Source organism: Denticeps clupeoides, chromosome 2, assembly GCF_900700375.1.
Source record: "Denticeps clupeoides chromosome 2, fDenClu1.1, whole genome shotgun sequence".
Classification (NCBI taxonomy): domain Eukaryota; kingdom Metazoa; phylum Chordata; class Actinopteri; order Clupeiformes; family Denticipitidae; genus Denticeps; species Denticeps clupeoides.
Genome location: NC_041708.1, coordinates 19,178,990 through 19,201,572, shown reverse-complemented (window position 1 = coordinate 19,201,572; position 22,583 = coordinate 19,178,990). Strand labels below are relative to the sequence as shown.

At 43.2% G+C, this 22,583-nt stretch overlaps 1 protein-coding gene across 5 annotated transcripts in view; it reads left to right on the top strand.

Annotated features, from left to right (window-relative positions):
• kmt2a (lysine (K)-specific methyltransferase 2A) overlaps positions 1-22,583 on the top strand; it is a 39,180-nt gene that overhangs the window by 4,094 nt on the left and 12,503 nt on the right. For 2 of the 5 annotated variants that reach the window (XR_003743377.1, XM_028964812.1), the window contains exons 2-23: positions 4,875-4,947; positions 5,052-8,401; positions 10,052-10,229; positions 10,316-10,541; positions 11,623-11,687; positions 11,771-12,259; positions 12,339-12,406; positions 13,949-14,203; positions 15,349-15,495; positions 15,820-15,915; positions 16,049-16,169; positions 16,265-16,378; positions 16,551-16,735; positions 16,821-16,994; positions 18,745-18,855; positions 18,936-19,009; positions 20,385-20,566; positions 20,674-20,774; positions 20,927-21,064; positions 21,248-21,406; positions 21,518-21,635; positions 22,473-22,551. Coding sequence is in view for 4 of the 5 variants with exons in the window: in XM_028964812.1 (XP_028820645.1) it covers positions 4,875-4,947; positions 5,052-8,401; positions 10,052-10,229; positions 10,316-10,541; positions 11,623-11,687; positions 11,771-12,259; positions 12,339-12,406; positions 13,949-14,203; positions 15,349-15,495; positions 15,820-15,915; positions 16,049-16,169; positions 16,265-16,378; positions 16,551-16,735; positions 16,821-16,994; positions 18,745-18,855; positions 18,936-19,009; positions 20,385-20,566; positions 20,674-20,774; positions 20,927-21,064; positions 21,248-21,406; positions 21,518-21,635; positions 22,473-22,551 (6,503 nt within the window). In the remaining variant the exon portion in view is untranslated. The remainder of the gene's footprint in view (positions 1-4,874; positions 4,948-5,051; positions 8,402-10,051; positions 10,230-10,315; positions 10,542-11,622; positions 11,688-11,770; positions 12,260-12,338; positions 12,407-13,948; positions 14,204-15,348; positions 15,496-15,819; positions 15,916-16,048; positions 16,170-16,264; positions 16,379-16,550; positions 16,736-16,820; positions 16,995-18,744; positions 18,856-18,935; positions 19,010-20,384; positions 20,567-20,673; positions 20,775-20,926; positions 21,065-21,247; positions 21,407-21,517; positions 21,636-22,472; positions 22,552-22,583) is intronic. The other 3 variants (XM_028964844.1, XM_028964835.1, XM_028964824.1) reach the window with 3 other exon arrangements.

Below are 22,583 nucleotides of genomic sequence, written 5' to 3'. Positions count from 1 at the left end.
ATGAGATCTTATTAAATACTTGAATAATTTGATTTCCATTGTTGTCAGCAAATTCAATCAATTCATGGAGGTCTGGATTTGGAAATCAAAGTGGAAAAACACTCCACAGGCTGATCCAACTTTGATGTGATGTCCTTAAAAGTCTAAATGCGGCACAGTAGTGTGTGTGGCCTCAACGTGAATGTATGACATCCCTACAACACCTGGCCATGCGCCTGATGAGGTGCCTTCATCTTGCAAGAACTGCTGACACACTCCAGCCACATGGGCTCCAGCCTCATAATTGTTTTGCATTAGGAGGAACCAAGGGCCAACTGCACCAGCATATGGTCTCACAAGGGGTCTGAGGATGTTGTCTTGATACCTAATGGCAGTCAGGCTACCTCTAGAAAGCCCATGGAGGTATGTAGTAAGTAATTGATCTCTTCATCGATGGTAACTTGAAAGCACGTTGTAAGTCGCTCTGGATAAGGGCGTCTGCCAAATGCCGTAAATGTAAATGTAGGTATGTACGGGCTCTAGGGCTGCACGATTTGGGGAAAAAAGACATATTGCAATTATTGAGATCAATATTGCGATATGCGATTGCGATATGATAAAGGACACTTGCTTGTATATCAATGAAAAGTTGCATACAAATTACTAATAGTGAAATGAAATTTCAAAGTGAAACATACAAACTACTTATAACAACTTGAAATGCCCAGTGCTTTCAAAATACAATATTCTAAAAAATTTAATAATCACAAAATCTCTTTACATGACTGTCGAACGACAAACCCTGGTAAGGCTAAACAACTGTTTTGATTATATTTGGCCATTATAAAATCCCGTATTATAGTTCTTACGTTTAACCAAAACGTTGTTTGGAGGCTGACTTGAACACAGGAATGCATAGCTCCCCTAGCTTAGCCTAGCTTAGCTAAATTTAAGACTTATAAAACGGGATTTTATAATGTCCAAATATATTCAAAACAATTGTCCAGCCCTACCTATGAAATGTAATCCCCCGGGATCTGGTTTGGAGCGTACAGCGGTTTGTACAGCCCCAAGCAGCACAAGAGTGAGGCATTTTTATGCACTTCTCTCCATAGACATGTATATGCTTCACGCCACAGCAGAGCCTATCGCAATATGGGGGCAACGTTGACGTACGATGTAGCTCGTCTACCCAGATGACTATGTGAGTCACGAATCTGAGGTCTCCATTGTACCGAATTGAAAGTCATGTGACCAAACACGTCACATTCGACTGAAGTGAGATTTCAGTCAGCTCGCAAACTTTGAGAGAATGAGTGATATGTTGCCGATTCAATCCATGTACTAATAATTTAAATCGCGCTTTTTGCGTTCATGTAATCGCACAGACTGACATCGCGATTACGATTGCGATTAGATTAATCGTGCAGCTATAACAGGCTCCCAAAGAAATACCACCCCACACCATAGAAAGTGAAGTGAATGTGAAGTGATTGTCATTGAGAAATACAGCACAGCACAAAGTGTCTAAAAACATGTCCTTGGTGATGGGTTAAATGTCGCCTGGGATTAGGGGTTTTAGAAAATAGTGATACAACAATATATTGTGGTATTTTATGAGTTAAAATTGTATAGATACAGGAACATAAAATAGCGATATTTTTGTATATAAAATAAGTCCAAAATTAATTTCTGAGTTGTTTTGGCTGAATTATTAATGTAATGTCATCCACACAGATCATACACAGCATCTTTTAGTGAACTACAAAATATCGTAATATGTATAGTATCACAATATATGGTGATATAATCGTGTCATGACCCATGTATCATGTTATGTATCGTATTGTAAGATCCTTGCCAATACACACCCCTAGTGGGGACAGTACTTTGCTCACTGGCACCTTGGCAGTTCGGGATTCGGGATTTGAACTGGCAACCTTTCGAATATGGATCCGTTCCTTACCCACTAGGCCACCACTGCCCCATCTGCTTTCATCTGTGAAGAGCAAAGGGCACCAGTAGTGAATTTGCCAATCTTGGTGTTCTCTGGAAAATTCAAAAGTGCTGCATGGTGTTTGGCTTTTAGCACAACCCCCACCTTTGAATGTTATACCACCCTTATGGAGTTTCTGACCATTTGAGCAGACACATGCACATTTGTGACCTGCTGGAGGTCATTTTGCGGGGCTATGGCAGTGCTCCTGTTCCTCCTCGCACAAAGATGGAGGTAGCGGTCCCACTGCTGGGTTGTTGCCCTCCTATGGCCTCCTCCACGTCTCCTGATGTACTGGCCTGTGTCCTGGTAGCGCCTTCATGATCTGGACACCACGCTGACAGACACAGCAAACCTTCCTGCAACAGCTTGCATTGAAGTGCCATCCTGGATGAGCTGCACTACCTGAGCCACTTGTGTGGGTTGTAGACTTCGTCTCATGCTACCATTAGAGTGAAAGCACCGGCAGCATTCAAAAGTGACCAAAACATCATCCAGAAAGCATCAGACCTGAGAAGTGGTCTGTGGTCACCACCTGCAGAACCACGCCTTTATTGAGGACGTCTTGCTAAATGCTTATAATTTCCACCCGTTGTCTATTCCATTTGCACAACAGCATGTGAAGTTGATTGTCAGTCAGTGTTGCTTCCTAAGTGGACAGTTTGATTTCACATGATTAACATGGAGATACATTGTGTTGTTTAAGTGTTCCCCTTTTTATTTTTTATCAATATTGAACTTTGGTAGCACGATACAAGCACCAGCCAAACAAAATCCGTTTTCATCCTTCTCTTTTCTCATGATTCAGTTTGATTATTATTGCACCAATTATTGATGCACCATGATACATCTCATAAAGGTTTTTACATTACTTCACATTATTTTTTGAGTGGCAGTTAAAGCTGGTTTCACACGGCAATCACTCCGCTGCCCTCTGAAACCCGCTGGCGATTTTGCGCTGTGCCCAGCAAAGCAGCAAGTGGTGCTCCGCGAGTCAAAAGTTAGGAGAGGTTGATTATAGAAGTGCCTTAGTGTCCAGACGTATTTAATTTCAACCTTATCATGAGTGTGGGGCTCAGTGATGTTAACCATGCCTACTTTTTTTAGCTGAGCTTTGTGGCAAGGATGAGGCTTTTGCTGCAATTACTGAGGGAAGAACCAATCCCGCATGTGTCGTTCGCTCTGTAACCAGCTTTAGACTGCAAAGAATGAGCAGGTTTCTAATGGGACCAATGTGAACTCTCTTCCCCTCCTTGATAATAACTCCAATGTCTAGCATTAATGTTAAACATTAGTTCAGCATGACTTTGCCCCAGGTTGCTTGTGTCCCCAATGTTTTTCAGACCATGCCTGGGTAGCTCAGTCGGTAGAGCATCAGAGTTTTCATCAGAGGGGTCAACGATTCAAGTCTCTGTTCAGGCAAACTGTTGCAGGGGCAGTCGTAGTCTAGCAGATAAGGAAGCAAACTCATAATTGTAATGTTGTCAAAAAAATACCTAAATTTGGTATTGATTTCGATGTCAGTTATCACTGGTGTCGATACTTCCAGAATTGCAACAAATTTCAACAGGTATTACAGTGGGCAGCACCTCTCCAAGCTACATGGAGGACTGAATGTTTACATGACAGACACACTTTAAACATAATTCTGCAGCATGAAGCTTGCTAAAAAATGTAGAAAGCAAGAGCACTATGTTTCGGATATCAGATGAAGATGTGGATAATCTAATTTGCAAGAAGTGTTTAAAAGTTGGCGCAATCAAAGCAAGCAACAGGACAAATTGAGCATTTGAAATACAATCACTCCGAATTATATTTGGGGTTTTGAGAGTGGAGCAAAGTTGTTGTTCAAATGTAATATGAATATTTTTATTGCCTCTGTCATGCAATACTGTTGAAGTAAAATGGCTGTGTCTTCGCTTCTCTTCACTTTAACAATTATGTAACAGCACAACGCACATATATTTTTCACTTTTGCAGGATAATATGCAATGAGTTCCTGTTTGGTTGATTAGTATCAGTATCAAATTTGAAATTTCAGGATAGTGACAAGCGTAGTCCCCACACACTGCTCCCCAGGTTCCTTTCATTGGTCACCTTCTCACCAAGGGTGATTGGTCAAATGCAGAGGACTCATTTTGTTGTGTGCACCGTGTGCCATCACAATGACTATAATTATCCCTTTCATCTGTAGTCATTAGACTTTCACATGAAAAACCTTAAATGCTTCTTCTGCCACAATATCTATGCATTTTTACCTGTAAACGTGGAAAATGAGGCGTAAAGAAGATTTTAAGCCAGTTAATTATTTAATTATAACTTTACCTTATTTATTAAGGTAAAGTCAGTCACTATGACATCTATAACATTATGTCTGTGATATTATGACAAAAAAATGCAAAAGTATGGGTTTAGAAAACACTGTATAAGTGTCTTGCTCGAGGACAGAATAGTAGTAAGTGGGGTTTGAACCTGTGACTTAATTTTTGTGAGTGTGTTATTAACTAGGCTACTACCACAACATATACAAGAATGTAAGTTTTGTCCCACTACCTGCTATTGGTTTCACTTACAAGTGCTGTACTGTAGTCACGTTACTGTTTTTTTTTTCTAAGCTTTTCCTTTAAAAAACAAACAAACAAAAAAGTTTTGTTGTTAGTCACCAGTATATTTCAAATTGAGGTGCTTTATCACATTGGGGCGAGACTTTTAAGCAAGACTTTTAAGTCTTGGCGACAAAATGAAAATATCAGAATGAGTCAGCATGTTGATCAGTTTTTCCTCTAGAGTTTTCATTGCGACGTGTACTTTGTCATGCACGCACACTTTAACCGATGGTTAAATGGTGAGATTTTGGTAATCAAGGCTTCGTCTTTATTTTCTCCTTTCTATTCTCTAGGAAGAGGCTTTTGGAGGTTTTGGTACAGACAGTGAAACACAAAGAATACACAGCCCTGGAAGGACTCATTCAGGTGAATAGGTCACCTTGGTGTTTGTTTTTGCCTCATCCCACAATCTTTTGGGTAGTCCTGCAAACTAATTTATTCTTTTTCCTTCTTTTTTTTTTTTGTAACAGTCCCTCCTACACCAGAAAAGAAGCCACGTGGCAGACCCCCACGGGCACTGGTCATACAGAGGCAAGCAGGTGAACTTCCTTTTCCCCTGTCAGCAGGCTCCAACCGCAGCAGGATTGAGGGCTGCACTACACCTGGAGAGAAAGCAAAGCGTCCACCGGGACGGCCCCCGGGATCTGGGGAGAGAAGACGAGGCCGGCCTCCGGCCTCCAGCCTTCACAGAAACTGGCAGTCAGGCGGCCATGTGTCTGACAATGGTGTGGCCAGGTTGCATAGCAAAGAGATAATAGATGATGATAGGAAGACTGGTAAGGACGTAGAGGCAAAGTTTTCCAAACTCAGCAAAATGACCAAACTGAAACGGTTGCGTGAGGTTAAACTCAGCCCTCTGAAGTCAAGGTTCAAGGCCATCACCAGGAAGGGTGTGCCAGTCCCTGGTGTCCCTAGACGGAGGCGTGGACGGCCTCCATCTGCTGAGCGCCTCAAAGCTGACGCGGCTGCGGCTGCTGCTGCCCTAGCTGGGGCTTCCACACTTGCTGATTCTTCTTTTGTGGATTCTGGGACTATGAAGCAGAAAGCCTTCAGGGTTTGTGGAAGAGACCAAGACCTGGGTCTCCATTCCAAGCTCAGAGCCTCCCATCACTCCAATGCGCGTTCCAGCCCCTCTGACCCTCACAGCTCCCTTCTTTCACCCCAACCTGCCTCACCATCCTCCAAGCTTGGCAGGCCACTGGGCCTGCGCCAAAGCCCTCGCAACAGCAAGCCAGTGCGTATTGTACCCACTTCCAAACGCACAGATGCCACTATTGCCAAGCAGCTCCTGCAGAGAGCAAAGAAAGGTGCCCAAAAGAAGAAGCTACTCGAGAAAGAAAGTGGAGGCTCACAAAGCCAGACTGGGTCGGAGACTGGAATCAGGAGACGCAGGCGGACACAGCTGAAGAACATTCGACAGTTCATCATGCCAGTGGTGAGCACCGTGTCCCTGCGCATCATAAAGACCCCAAAACGGTTCATAGAGGACGAGGCAGGCTTCGGCACTCCACCGACACACATGAAGATTCCAAGGCTGGAAGCCACACCCACTGCTACAGCGGCAGTAGCAGCCGTGACGTCTCCTGCTACCCAGCCTTCCTCATCAGCTCCGCCCTTGTTCACCGCCGCCTCCTCTTCTCCTTCAACAGCTGCCGCCGCCACAGTTGTCTCCACTGCTGGTAGTGGGGCTGCTGCGGACAGTCTGCCCCCTCCACCTACTCCAGCCCCTACTGCTCCCAGCATCCCCGCTCCCGTCGTACTCGCCAGCGCCCCCACAGGCGGAAGCTGCAATAACAGCACCAGTAATGGCCGGTTAAGCAGCAGCGCTGCCTCTTGCGGCTCCAGCGCCGTTTCCCAGCACTCCTCCCAACTATCCTCAGGCGAATCTTCCCGCTCCAGCACACCCAGCCTGGATGACTCCTCCTGTGACTCTCAGGCCTCGGAGGGCACACAGGCACTTTCAGAGGAGCCAGACCGTTCCCCATCATCGCAGTGTGAGAGAGAGGACCCCGACCTGCTTCGTGCCCCACCCCCTCCTTCTCCACTTTCTGAGCCTGAGCACATGACTTTGCTGGAGCGTGGCCACCATGGCCGCAGGTGTCTTGGAGTCCGCAGGGGTCCAGGGGTGGTGGGACGAGGCAGGGCTGGATTAATAAGTCACCGGAAAAAGGCAATCATCAGTCCGGCTACTGGAGTTCTTATGTCCACCTCCTCCCAAACTGCATCACAGCAGATCTCGTCCACTGCATCATCGTCATCATCCCCGCCCCCTCCTCCGTTGCTCAGCCAACCGCAGGCCCCACAATCGTCATCTTCTTCCGGTGGGGAGCACCATGCCCACTCACCATGGCTCATGTCCCACTCTATACCGCCCCCATTCATCCCAGGTCCATCCGTTCTCTCCTCACACCATGACAAACGACGCTCCATCCTGAGAGAGCCCACATTCCGCTGGACGTCTTTTTCCTCCAGTGAGCAGCATTACTTCTCTTCTGCAAAGTATGCAAAGGAAGGCCTCATCCGCAAGCCCATCTTTGACAACTTCCGGCCTCCTCCTTTGACTGCTGAGGATGTGGGCTTGATGCCCTCTGGTCCTGGCCCTGGAGGGGTACCTCAGGCTGGGTTTCCTGCTGCTGGGGCTGGGGCTGGTGGAGCCGGGGCAAGCACCCGACTCTTCAGCCCAGTCCACCACCAGCAGCACTCTTCTTCTTCACGGTTTGAGCTCTCGCACCAGAAGCGCAGCCCTCTCCTGCGAGCCCCACGCTTCACACCCAGCGAGGCCCACTCTCGTATTTTTGAGTCGGTCACCCTCCCATCCTCATCGGGCAGCAGCCCCGGCTCCTTATCACCCCTCCAGGGTTCATCGCCATCCAGCAGGACCCTACGGCGCAGGAGAAGGCGGGTCTTTGGGCCCTTGCGTGGACAGCCCAGGTCGCCGTCACACTCCATGACCAGGAGGAGCAGCCACTCGGGTGTCCCAGCAGATAAAGCTCCAGCTGAACTCTCACCCTCTGCTAGCGCCTCTGTTAACTCCAGTGTGGCAGGCAGCTCCATCTCTACAAGTGCCTTAACACAAGCATCTTTTAGCACCTTCTCTTCAGGCACTATGAGCCTTGCTCCTGATGGGCGCAAAGCCAGCAGCGGTGCCAGCGTAGGTGGGAACCCGCCAGCCTCTTCTGCAACCACCTCTTCTCAGCTCTTCCCTCTGTTTGCTTCCAGTCCTCAGACTCCAAGTGGAAGCTGTGGGAAAGCCGGACGGGACATTAGCCATTCTGCTTTGCACGAACCTGCTCACAAGGAAAAGGACCGGGAACGTGAGAAAGAAAATAAACGCGAAGGCAGGAAGGAATGGGAGAGGAGAGGAAAAGATGCTTCTAACTTGGATCCCAGTCTGTTTGGTAAGGATGGGAAAGAGCAGGAGACAGAAGAGGCCCTCATGTTGTTTGCTCAGAAAAAGACCCCGGGCAGGAAGAAGTCCACTTCCGTGGACTCTGGCACAGAGGTCTCGCCTGCAGACACCAACTTGGGCCAACCTGCTGCGGCCACCTCATCAAAGGGACGTCCTTCCAAAAAAGGCAGATCCTCAGACATGGATGGGGAGTCGGAGGTGACTGATAAGGAGAAGCATGGCACCCCGGTCCTGTCTCGGCAAACAAATAAACATCCTCCAGCTTCGACATTGGGGACTGTGCTGGCCCATGTAGAGAAACAGCCTGTTACTGATAGGCGTGTGGTTGGGCTACTGAAGAAGGCAAAAGCTCAGCTGTATAAGATTGAGAAGAGCAGGTCTATGAAGGCCATGGATCAGCCCAAAGTGCAGGTGAGCTTTGTGTAAGCTTTGTTATAATAATATATTTGTAAGAATTCCCCCCAAGACCTGTCTCAGACGTCAAACGTCTTTGCCGTTAGAATTAGAATTGAAAGCCAGAGGGGGAAGTCCAGACTCGTTTGTAGTAGTTCAGGGGATTTCTACATTGTTTCTGAAATGTGGTGTTTGCATGGAAAGTGATGGGGGAGGAATCATAATTTGTGGTGTGAATTCATAGTGTAAGTATCTAATGTAGGGGATGCTTTTTGTTGTGAAGGTGCATTTTTCTGCAATATGGAAGACTTTTTCAAGCACTAATGACTTTTCCCATACCCGTTCACACCATGGCACAATTTTTCTTGTAACAACAACAATCAAGTGTATTGTTGTCGCTTGTTCTCCGGTTCTTGGACGCTGACTCTAGCCCGACTTCTTGTGATGATTGTGACCTTCTGTAAACCATTTGCATAAAGTAGCCTGCCACGGCCTATTCATCAGCAAAGCAATAGTCAGTATTGCTGACTATTGTTTGAAAATTATTCGAATAATCATTTCAGCCCTAGTCCATTTAAATCCTGTAGCTTGCTAGCATGTTTGATTTTTTTTTTTTTTAAGTGTGTGAAAGATGGCGGCCTAAGAAAGGGTTTTGTCAAGAATGTGTGGGGAATGTAGTACACTTAAAGAAGGTAGCTGGTTGACCGATTTCATAGTTTATTAGAATAAAGCATTTACAGAATGAGAACTTAATCAAGCCACTTGTGCCCAAGACACCCTGCTATGACATCCTGCAGTGACCACATCCTGGTCTCTACTGAAGCTCTGTGTGCATTTATAGTGCAGGCTGACATGTACTGTGCTTCTACGTTTAGATACACAGACAGAGAAAACACACGTGCACACATTAATACGAATTTTTATGAGAAATTAACGGTTCCCACGGGCCAGGGAATTTCTGGAATATCTGTGAATTCCAGGAAAGGCATTTCCAGAACAGGAAGTCAGGGAATTCGATCGTTTGGGTGTCAAGTCAGGGAATTATCATGGAATTATTAATATTAGTAGACAAAACCTGATTTGTATTTACGCATCTTTTGTTTTTTTGTTTTTTTGGTTTGCTCTAAAAATGAGCAACATTCTAGAGCACGAAATCTTTGTGAATGCCCTTTCACTTGCTAACTTACCAAATATGCCAGGCAAGTGTAAATTTCAAGATATTTGGCTTTACAATGAAGAATTTAAGTACTGGCTTGCCCACAGTGAGCAAATAAAACATGCATGAAGTGGATGTCCGAGATGGAGTTGTGTTTCTGGTATGTTCCATTCAACATGCCAAGCTGCCTTAATTAAATGACTGTGATGTTTTGAATTATTTAACCCCTTTAAATTCCCTTTTTTCCCCTTTTTGGACATTTCCTTATATGGGAAGTCATGGAAAGTCTACTTTTTGATCAGAGAAAGTCAGGGAAATGTCTTAAAGTCTTAGAGTGGGAACCCTGAACCAAGCACTAGATGTTGGAAATAAGCTGTAGATAAAGCAAAATTTATTTGTAGTAAATATAAATTATATATACACACACACACACACACTTAAAATATATTGTTGTCCACATATTTCCTGAATTATTTTTCTTATTACATTTTTGTTTTGTTCTCTGTTCTCAGGGTCCGGAGAGTGACTCGTCTGAGACGTCAGTCCGTGGTCCACGCATAAAGCATGTGTGCCGCCGTGCCGCTGTGGCACTTGGTCGCCATCGGGCCGTGTTCCCAGATGACATGCCCACTCTCAGTGCCTTGCCCTGGGAGGAGAGAGAAAAGATCCTGTCTTCCATGGGGAATGATGGTTAGAAGAGGACGCCTTGTACACACACCTCCTGGACACACAATTTATTGCCACCTTCCTTAATGTTTTGTTTCTACCATTTACAGACAAATCATCAGTTGCAGGCTCAGAGGAAGCAGAACCCCCCACACCTCCCCTCAAGCCGGTGACTAGGCACAAAGCAATCCAGGAGGCCCAGCCTAAGAAGGGGCGCCGGTCACGGCGATGTGGACAGTGTCCTGGTTGTCAGGTGCCTGAGGACTGTGGAGTCTGCACAAACTGCTTGGACAAGCCCAAGTTCGGAGGTCGCAATATTAAAAAGCAGTGCTGCAAGTGAGTGTTCTGAATTTCCCCCTCTTACCAAGCATCTATGGTGGCGCCACACACACACACACACACACACACATAGACACACACACAGACACATATATAGGGTGGTAGTAGCCTAGTGGGTAACACACTTGCCTATGAACCAGAATACCCAGGTTTAAATCCCACTTACTAGTATTGTGTCCCTGAGCAAGACACTTAAATTGCTCCAGGGGGACTGTCCCTGTAACTACTGATTGTAAGTCGCTCTGGATAAGGGCGTCTGATAAATGCTGTAAATGTAATGTAATTGGCCATCACTTGATAGTAGCTACTAATTTCAGCAGATGCCTGATTGACACCTCATTATAAAAAGTTGTGCAATTTCCTCTGCCTGTTCTGGCATAACACTCCACAACAAATAAACATGATCCATTCCTGAGAATTGGATATGTTGCACATATGTCTCACTTTGTGAGATTATTAAATATTAATACGAGTTCCTGTCTAAGGTCCTGCAGTGGCTAGAAATGGCGATATGTATAAAGAGTGCTTTGGCAATTCTGCTCTGAAGAACCAGTTTTTTTTTAAATATGGAAAAACTCTGGCACAACTTTTGCGCCAAACATTGTGTTTGGTGAATGGTGTTGATGATGTCGCGAATACCCGCTCAATTCTATAGGCCGTTCTGAAACAGTGCGTCATGCGGAAATCTCATTGTGGGACTGACTCAAAGGGGCTGTAATTCTGCACCATGTCTGAATTTCAGAAATAAATTTTCAGATACAGTATAAGGGGACAACTAAGCAAAAAAAATAATAATTCATAATAGGGGACGTTTAAAACATGTTTTCAGCAAAAACATATTGAATTATCCATAATAAAAAAAATGTATTGGACATTGGACATAGCGTATTATTTTGTAAATAAACAACACTTCCTTCATGCTTTTAACCCTATACATCTTTGTCTTTTTTTAAAAAAAGGTTTTAAAGCAAAGATCTAGTTGGAGAGTAGTGAACTGCTACCTGAAATAGAACTGTACATGATATTATCATAGTACTATTTTTTTATGGCAGCTGACTTCACTTGTGTCTCTTCACAGGGATCGCAAATGCCAGAACCTGCAGTGGATGCCCTCAAAAATGTTTCTTCAGAAGCAAGGGAAAGGTCTGTTCCCTTGAAATTTAGCTTTAGATAAAGTTTACTTATGTGCCATAATGCTGAGCACACAACCTGATTTGTTATTACAGGTAAAAAAGACAAGAGGAGGAATAAATGTGAAAAAAAGGACAGCTCAGAGGGCAGTCCCAAACAGCCCCATTCCTCCGTGAAGGACGATCCCCCACGCAGAAGGAATGAGACTCCTCTCCCCGAGCAGATGGAGGAGAAACAGCAGTCCCCTTCCTCCAGCCAGCATAGCAGCCCACAGTCCAGCCCCTCACTGGCCGAGTCACCACTGCCCTCAAGCCCAACTGCTGCTGAAGAGGTCAAACAGCCTGCCAAACCACAGCAAACCACCCCTACCAAAAAGGACCAGAAATCGCAGCAGCATTCCACCCCTCCGTCCCCGGTTACCCCACCTTCACCCCAAGCACCCCAGCCACCTCTTGACCCTTCTCATGAACTCCTCCAGAGCCAGACTCCTCCAACAAAGGTGTGCCTTGCACAATCCCCAAGCACTGATGGAAAGAAGAAGCCCCTACTGCAGAATCAGACAGCTGCCTCCTCACCCGATCCAGGTAGGTGACAGCAAGTCAGCATTTCACACCACTGAACAGCCTTTGCACTTTTGAGTTTACAAGCGCTTCTGTGCTTTAGGACTTGAAGCAAAGCATTCAAAGAAGCAGGCTGTGCGCTGTGTTTCATCACCCAAACCAAAAGAAAAGGTAAAAAAAAAAAATATATATTGTTTTGATTTGTAAGTATGGTGGATGTTAAAATATTATTGCGTTATATATAAGAAGATACAATACAAGAGAGACTTATTAATAGATGAGCACATAATCTGATTATTATTATAATTGTTAACTGTTAACTCTTACCACCCTGTAGCTGTTTATTCTGGTAAATTATTTAGTTTAATATTTTCCTCTCCTGTTTACAATGTCAGGTTATTAACTAAGAGTGGTTACATTAGACCTTTGCAGGGCCATTTTGTTCCTGTTTGTCTTACGAATCAGATTCTTTGGGAACTACAGATATACTAAAATAAGTATTATTATATTAAGTATAAAATAATATATTTCTAAATTATCACCAGAAATCAGCCCACACAATCCACATATACATGCAAATTATGTGTAATAAAATTGAGTAACACAGGGGAAAAAGTACTGAATGTGCTTATTTAAATGTATTTATTTGGCAAAAGCCTTTGATGGTGATGACCACTTCAAAACTCCTCCTGTATGGATAACCTAGCGTTGATCAGGTGTGATTTTGGTCCATTCTTCCGCATAAAGAGTATTCAGATCCTGAAGGTTCTGTTGGGTCCCTTCTATGAAACTTTAGTCCTTTCCATAGGTTATCTGTAGGAGTCAGGTCAGGTGATTGGCTGACCATTTCCTTCTCTGAAACCAGTTGAGAGTTTCCTTGGCTGTGGAGATTGCAGCTGATTTATATGTCTTATTTATTTATACGTCTTATAAGAATGTCTCGGCACATTTTTCCTTTCATCCTTCCTTCTTCAAAGCCTGCTGGTACCGTATGCCTCAAACCATGATGATGTTCCAACCTCCAAACTTCATTGTTGGTTTGGTGTTTTTTTTTTTTTGAGGTCCTAACATGGTGTGTATCCAACGAGTTACATTTTGATCTGATTTGATAAGGCCACATTCTCTTAGTATTCCACAGGCTTGTCTAAATGTCAATCAGGAAACTTTAAACAAGCTTTTTCTTCAGCAATTGTGTTGTGAGCATGCATACAGGCCATGGCAGTTGAGTGCATTACTTAATGTTTTCTGCTAATTCCAGGAAACTCTGCACATTGTCATTGGCTCATTGTCATTGAACAACTCTTCTGATCCTTTTTTCATTTTTATCTTGTGGCGATTGTGATTGGTTTATGGAATAATTACATTCTTTTCTGCTCTGGCCCCAACAGAGCTTCAGTAGTTTAGAAACCAATGCCAACAGCATGTTTTGCAACAGTAAGGTTACAAAGGTCTTGAGAAGTCTCTTTAGATGTTTCTTGTCTGATGACGCCTTGGTTATGAGACACCTTTTCGTAGGCCATCAGTTGGGACTGGTCCATCTGAAGTGGCAGGATTGCTTTCTAATTACTGATCGATTTCAGCAGTGTTACAACTTTCCTTGCTGTTTTGCTTTGTGTATTCAATACTTTTTCCCCTGTGTCATTCCATTTTGTTCAATTATGTTGTTGTAAAATGTGCTAATCAATGATTACTAACATTTTGAATGAGTTACAGGCAGGGCAGGAGCATCCAACAGCCACCCCTCCTGACAGCCGTGCTTTAAACTTGCCAAGCACTCCCTCGGCCCGGGCCCCCAGCACACAGCAGCAGAAGGGTCCCCGCGACGGAGTGCATCGCCTCAGAGTGGACTTCAGGGAGGACCACGCCCTTGAGCGCGTGTGGGAGATGGGCGGGCTCAGTGTGCTTTCCTCTGTGCCAGTCACTCCCCGAGTGCTCTGCTTCCTCTGTGCCAGCAGTGGCAACGTGGAGGTTGGTGGTGTTACTCTTTTTGTCTTTTACCACTCACTGGTCAGGACACTGAGAGATTTTCCACTACTGGCTAAAAAAAAAAGATCCGTTCAGACATCAGAGCAACCACAACTGTTATGGGAGATTTGTTGTTTATCCCCTATTATGAAAATTTCAGTTTGTGAGATTATTTAACATTTAATACTTGTTCCCCTAGTTAAGATTGTCTCTCCTTATATTGTCATAAGGGGAAAGGTTACCTCTCCTTTCTCATGCTTTGTCTGCCCAGAGAATTTCCCATTCGCCCCGAACTCCACCGACCAAAACGGGGCATCCTGGGGAAATCTCATGCGACTGTATAAAAGTGGCTATAATTCTGCACCCAGGCTACAATATACAATATACAATATTACAATATTAATATACAAGATACAATATTAGGGTCCCCTAAGACATATGAAAGCAAAACAACGTCTAAGACCAGAGGGAAGACACTGGAACTGAACACCAAACTAGATTAGTGCAGTAGATATATGAACACATGAACAAAACCTGTATCTGATTTGGAAAATAAAAATGTTTATATGGTGTCAGATTTTGTATATATCACCCTCAAAAGTGTCATTTGAATCTAGTGAGCAAAAAACAACATTTATCATAATACCAGAATTTCTCCTTGCATGCATGAAGTGTATTTTTTTTCAGAATTTTGGAGAGGAATTTAAATATCGTGTGCTCCAACCAATCACAGAACCAGAAGCCATATGCCAATAGAATTCAAGCTGTCAAAACAACCTTGTGTTTTTACTTGAGCATAAAAAAATGCACATAGAGCAGTTGAAGAAAATTCTTGTTCTGGGTGACTAACACAAAAAGTATGCAAGAAGGTTAACCCCGCTACACACAATATTATGATGATATCCCATATTTTGGCTCCTGACATAATTGTTTTAACAGGAAATGTGTATAAAACAGCTCTAGATGTCTTAGTTAATATAACTTCGTGATTTTGGTGTGAAACTTTTTGCAACTTTACCTGTACCTTGACTAGTCAGAGGTCTTCTAGAGACTGGTTTTAAAATTAGTTTCCATATTTGTAGGAATGTTTCACAACCAGAGGATTAAGAATATGTAATGATCCCCTGCCCTTCAAACCCCCCACCCAGTTTGTATTCTGCCAGGTGTGCTGTGAGCCTTTCCATCTCTTCTGCCTGGGAGAGACAGAGCGCCCCCTGGAGGAGCATTTGGAGAGCTGGTGCTGTCGCAGATGCCGTTTCTGCCACGCCTGTGGCCGTCAGCACCAAAACACTAAAGTACGACGTTCTCCAGATATTCCTGCACTTCCGTAAACAATGATTTGGAATGGCCAGGCACTTATGACCGAAATCATTGAACTGTCTGGGCTGTAAATTTCAATATCTTAGTTTGAAATCTCAGTTGCACTTAACTGCACATATGTCGAATGAGTTACATTTTTGCTGGATAACTATCCGGATATTATCGGTAATAAAATAATTGTATATGGAGTTACCTTGAAGCACCATGGCTTCAGCAGTTTTTGGTTGTTTTACAAATTGAAGAAGTTATTGAGCCATCGTCATTGTGAATATTCTGTCTTCTGCTTGGGTTCCACGTAGCAGCTGCTGGAGTGTGACAAGTGCCGAAACAGTTATCACCCTGAGTGCCTGGGCCCCAACCACCCCACCAGACCCACCAAGAAGAAGCGAGTCTGGGTATGAAATGTGCAGCAAATGTGTTTTTTTGTGATTATTGTGCAAAACACCTTTAATTTAAAAGAAGCTTGTGAGGTGCTGTCAGCGATACTTCTCCAACCCAGGCTTAATTTTTTTTAATTCAATGCCTCAGATCTGCACCAAGTGTGTCTGCTGCAAGAGCTGTGGGGCAACCAAACCAGGCAATACCTGGGATGCCCAGTGGTCACACGACTTCTCCCTGTGTCACGACTGTGCCAAACTCTTAGCTAAAGGTGGGTGGAATGAATGTGATTAGTGGGATGAGCTGTATTGATCCCAAGCTCTTGTGACACTTTCTGTGTGTGTGTGTGTGTGTGTGTGTTGGCAGGGAACTTCTGTCCTCTGTGTGATAAGTGCTACGACGATGAGGAATGTGACAGTAAAATAATGCAGTGTGGCAGGTGTGACCGGTGGGTGCATGCCAAATGCGAGGGTCTTACGGGTAAGATATTTTGACCACTGCATTCCAACCACATTTCATCTAATGGTCAGAATTACTCATTCTTTACCACACCTTTTAATATGGAAAATGTTTAGAAAGCCTCAGCCACCCAGCAGCAGTGTTGACTGTTCTGGTGTAGAGTCAGATAGCAGCTGATTGGTGTATGTTTCAGACGAGATGTATGAGATCCTGTCCAAGCTGCCAGAGAACACAATCTACACCTGCATCAGCTGTACAGAGCGGCCGCCTGCAGAGTGGAGGACTGTGCTGGAGAGGAAAATGCAGAGTTCCATACGCCAGGTCCTCACTGCCCTCCTCAATTCCCACACCTCCACACACCTGTTACGCTACCGCCAGGTAAGCTCTGACCTCCTTGCATAAGCCCAGGTAAAACGGTCACCCTGGCTATAAGACTCACATGGCCTGTGGTTATCTTCTGTAGGCAGTGATGAAACCTCCTGAGTTAAACCCAGAGACTGAGGAGAGCCTTCCCTCACGCCGCTCACCAGAAGGTCCTGACCCACCTGTACTAACTGAGGTCACACCCTCTAGTGATTCCCCTGCTGACCTGGAGTCTATAGAGAAGAAAATGGATTTGGGTCGTTACAGATCAGTGGTGAGGCTCGTTCTGAAAGTCATTTGGGCCTCTGTTTTAGTTCCGTTTTAGTTGTACTAGTTTCACAGGTAGTTCTAGTTTTTTTTCTTCATTCTGAGGAATTGATATGCTTATAGGTTTTATGCTATTTTCTGTTGAACGCAGAATTTAGTGTTCTAAATTAAATGCAACACCAAGGCTGTTTATGTTGGTAATGTAAAGATACAGGATATAAAATAAAATTGTAGTTTAATAGCTGAATGTTCTGATAGAAAGTTGTCAGTGCATCACAGTTGGTTGTGTGTGGGACAGCACCTGCAATGGACAATGAGCATCAAAAATGGACTATGGAGTAATGGAAGACATGTCCTGGTCTGATGAATCACATTTTCATGTGGATGGTCTTGTGTGTGTCACTTACCTGGAGAAGACATGGTACCAGGCTCTATTATGAGAAGAAGGCAAGGTAGTATTATACCTTGGGCAATATTCTTCAGGGAAACCTTGGGTCTTGCATTCACATGAATGTTACTTTGACATGATGCATGGCTGAAAGGATTCAGGTATACCGACATGGCTTAAAAATTTAAAAAAGTAAATATCAGGTTTCCCCAGTGACCTGGCACTACATCTGAGAGGCACAGCTCAGAAGACAGCTTTCATTCTTAACCACACCAACAATAGGCTCTCTAGCCATTAAGCCAATCTGAAATAGTGAAGGGGCAGGACTTTCTGCACTCGCTGTGTTCTGAGAGTGAGAGTTCCCCTTGCATTAAGATTTTCTCTGATATACTGATCCAGGAATGGGGGGAAAGTGTGTTGCTACATACAATCTTTTTCTAAATCAAATAAAATGCGCTTTCAATCTGTCAGTAGTCCAGCGATTAAATTAACGCAAAATGATGTGATTTATTTTATATGTACTTGGAATGTACACATAATATATTATGTATATTTACCAACTGACTAAACTGAGACCGGCTGCTCAGTCTCACTTCAGTTTTCTGGACTGGAGTCGGGGAATGCAGGGTGGAGCCGGAAATTATTTTTTTCAGTCGATTGAGCTAGCAGGGAAAATGATTGGTCAATTTTGGTCTAGTAACTATAATTTCCATATGATTCATTGCTTGCAAATTTGTTTCAGTGATTTGGTTAAAGGTTTTTGCATGTTGCAAATAAATGTATTAAATGTTGAGGTGTTGTTAAATGTTAATCACCTGGCCAACGTCGCATATATATAAAACTCAGGGGCTAACTCCTGTTCTTTCATTGCAGGATGTGAGCCAAATCAATACAGAGAATTTATTATTGCAGGAGGATTATAACTTTTCACAAGGTTTTTTCCAAACACCACACCTCTGTTCTTACTGTGCGGGGGTGGGAACAAAAATGTTCGCCGTTCAAATCCACACCCACACCATACAACAGTGCAGTTTAAAGCACCCCACACATTCTACAAGTTGTATGTGGCACATCACAATGACAGCCCAGGTGGGAATGGATTTGGAGTGGGGCAATGGTGAACTTGTAGTTAAAAATGCAACGACGCAAGGCAGCACGTACTGGCATTGTAGTGTAGATTAATCAGGAATTAAAATAAATGTACATTTTATCTTAAGGTTGATAAAATGTACATGGTTGCACATTGAAGGGTTCTGAATACTTTCTGAATGCATGAAGACTTTCACGGTGGAGTACTGCTTTGGCATTGAATATTAGTTTAATTTAATAATAAAAAGTTTAACAATAACCCTGCTTATTCATGTTGCAGTTGGAGTTCAGTGATGACATTGTGAAGATTATCCAGACAGCCATTAATTCAGATGGAGGGCAGCTGGAGAGCAAGAAGGCCAACAGCATGTTGAAGACCTTCTTCATCCGGGTGAGGAAGGATTGGCAGCCTGCATGTCTTCTCTCAGGCCACTTAAGTGCAACCACTAACTCTCCTTTCTCTCGTCCCAGCAAATGGAGCGGGTGTTCCCCTGGTTCAAGGTGAAGGAGTCTAGGTTTTGGGAGAGACGTAAGGCGTCCTCTAGGTGAGTGTGACCACTAACATGAGCTTTCAAGGGGGCAGAGACGGTACAGTACACTACTATGCAGTAGTACTACTGTGACTCTCAGTATTGAATTTTTTTTTTTACAGGGAATTTAACGACATAATCGATTCCTGTTTTCTTAGTGTATTATGATGTGGAAAATGGTAACAAATCACATTATAAACCATATATATATATAAACTATGATAAAAACAATCACTTTGTGAGCTAGCAAGCTAGTAGCTGTCAATCCGGAGACATTGCGTTACTGTGTTAAACTAAATAAACAGAGGTCATATGATAAATTTGACATACTATTTGCTGCAGTCTTCCTGGTTCCATGCCACATCTGCATTCAGGGAACCCATCTTTGTTTGGGTTCCCCTTGGAAATGCATACTGTGGACAAAGATCATGTTTCACCCTGGAGCTCTCCAAGTGGCTTGTGGCTGTGTTGTGGTTAGCAGACATCAATGTCTATTTTTGTTAGCTTCATCTTGAAAAGTAGGAATTTATAGCAGTCATGCAGGAATTGTTAGGAAATTCCATTGCTGAACTCAACTATTTGAAATAATAATAATAAAAAAAAACACGTTCATATTGTCTTTTGAAATTATTTACTGTAGTCTGTTTGTGTAAATGCTTTAAATGTGAAGACTTGAAAGAGAATGTACAGCCATAAAGTCCAGCTCTTTAAAAGCATGAAATCCATTTACAGCCAAGCCTCACTGTACCAGCATGCTTTGTGAAAGACAATGTGCAGGTTGTATGTAAATAGTTGAATGTTGCATATTGAGATGTGCTTTACATGGGGGTTAGACATAGTTTAGTGTAGGTGGGCAGTTAGGCACTGTCTTCATTGCCCGGTGCCAGAGAATAAGAGCAGCTGTGTTCTCGTTAGTCAGTAAGTTAAAAAGTTTTTTTTTTTTTTTTTGTACTAATGACTCCACCTACCAGCTTGTACAAGTAAAAAGCTCTTGTTCCAGCCAGTTTGAGTGCCGAGTGTTTCTTCCTCCCGGTACGGAGAGTTTGTCATATTGTTAAAATGTGAGAAAATGTTTTCAAGCATGAGTCATTTATTTTTAATATAATGGTCAAACGTTTTTCCCCCACACCAGACCGGTGCAACCAAAAAAAAAGTCACAAGCTATCTTCCTATGCATAAATTTTCTGGTTATAATCAAAACGCATCACCTAACCCACTCATATATCGTGCAAGATCTTTAGCTCTAAGCCATATCACTTCTCAAAGTCACTTGATGTGACCTTGCTTATAGACATAAGCAACACTGTCAATCTTTAAATCTTGGAATTTAAATTTAATTTAATTCTAAAATTCATGTATTATTTTCATTTAATTTTTGAAATATTTCTAGCAGTGGACTTCTTCCCAACGCTGTGCTTCCTCCTTCCCTGGACCACAACTATGCCCAGTGGCAAGAACGAGAGGATGCAGATGAGTCCCTGCTTATGAAGAAGCTAATCCCAACCTCTCAACCAAAAACCCCGGGAGCATCCACCTTACCCACTGCACATAGTCCTCCACATCCTATCCAGGGTGAGTCTGCTCATTTTTTTCTCTCTGTTGTAATGAGAACTGTCACTGTTGTAATGAGTTGTGTTCTGTTGTGTTAGTGATGTAAAGCAAGTGTGCTCTTTACTCAGACCTGAGGGATGAGGACAGCCCTGAAGTCGTGCCTCCACCTGGCACGACTGACAACAGGCAGTGTGAGCTCTGTCTGAAGTATGGCGATGAGAAAACTAATGTAGGTTCCAAAAAGCAGAAGATGTTTCATATTTTTGGTTGTTTTGTTATTTCCATTTTACAGCCTTATTTCAACAACTCTCCAAGCTAAAATTAGAATCAACACAGAATGTGTGAATATGAAAACACAGACCAGTCTCCTCTTGTTGTTAGGAGGGTGGCCGTCTGCTGTATATTGGCCAGAATGAGTGGACACATGTCAACTGTGCCCTGTGGTCTGCTGAGGTTTTTGAGGATGATGACGGCTCACTCAAAAATGTCCATATGGCAGTTATCCGTGGCCGGCAGTTGGTTAGTAGCTGTTTGAATTAATTGTTTTGTTGTTAGTCTACATATATATTCTGTATAAATTCCTTTTGCACACTGTGACTCTCCAAAGCTTCACAATCTCATCTCTATGTACTTGTATGTTAGTCAGATGACGATAAAATTGACTTTGACTTGACTAAAGTCCAACATCTGTGTTGGTTACAGCGATGTGAGAACTGCCAAAAACCTGGAGCCACAGTTGCCTGCTGTTTGACGTCCTGCACCACTACTTATCACTTTATGTGTGCTAGACAACGTGACTGTGTGTTCCTCGAGGATAAGAAGGTCTACTGTCAGCGTCACAGGGATTTGATTAAGGGCGAGGTAAAGAGAATCTTCCAGACAGGAATCGTATTTACAGTAATGTCTTTGGCAAGCACTGGCTTCACCTGGTAGTAAAAAAAAAAAAATGTTTTTTTTCTTCTGAAAATTCAGGTGTTATCTGATTCTGGATTCGAGGTAACCCGCAGGGTGTTGGTGGACTTTGAGGGGATCAGTCTACGACGGACATTCAGTAATGGACTGGAGCCACACAACGTTCATTTGATGATAGGTATGAATGTAGACCTTTGGTGCCCGAACCTTTTCCTATGAACCTGGACCAATGGGTGCTGGCTGGCTCTTTGGGAAGGAATGAGTAAGTCAGTAACAGTAAATAGTTTTAAAAGTAAGTCTACTTTGTTGATATTGATCATTTGCATTTAATTGGTTACATTTAATGGGTAATGTCTTGTTGTCAAAATTGACACCACCAGACAAAAGTCTGAACACACCTATTCATTTATGGTTCTTGCATTTTTTTTACACTGTAAAACAAAACTAAAGACACAGGACTATGAAATAACACACATGAGGTTATGTAATAAACACTTTCCTATTATTCACTCATGTTAATAAGCATCTCATGAAGAGGTTTGTGATTATGACAATAGCGATCAAAGCAAAGGTAAAAAGGTAATATATCCTGACATATTTGATTCAATCATGTAAGAATTTGGGTTTTTAACAGTAATGAAAAAGCCACCTGAAATGACAGAACCAGTCAACTTTTTCAACTCCTGGTGAGAACTGTGTTGAGTGAACAGCATGAACAAAAACTACAACCAGTGGCCAAAATACATTTACATTAATAGTAAGTAATAGTAATTAATAGTAAGATTTGCTCTAATAGTCATAATTGATCAGAGCTCAGTTCTTTTGTGTGTCTGACACAATATATGATACAAAGGTTTTGGGGTGATCATCCAGAATTGTGGCGGGCTATAGGTTTGGGACCAGAATAATAAGTGATTTCTCAACATAGTGTTTTCCTGGATATCATTGGACTAATTGACAATACTGTCTTAGGTGGATACTGTAAACAAGAGAAATTAAATATTTGTCATTTCAGGATCCATGACTATTGACTGCCTTGGAATGCTTACTGAACTGTCAGACTGTGAGAGGAAACTGTTCCCCATCGGATACCAGTGAGTAGACTATTAACCATGCAACTTAATAT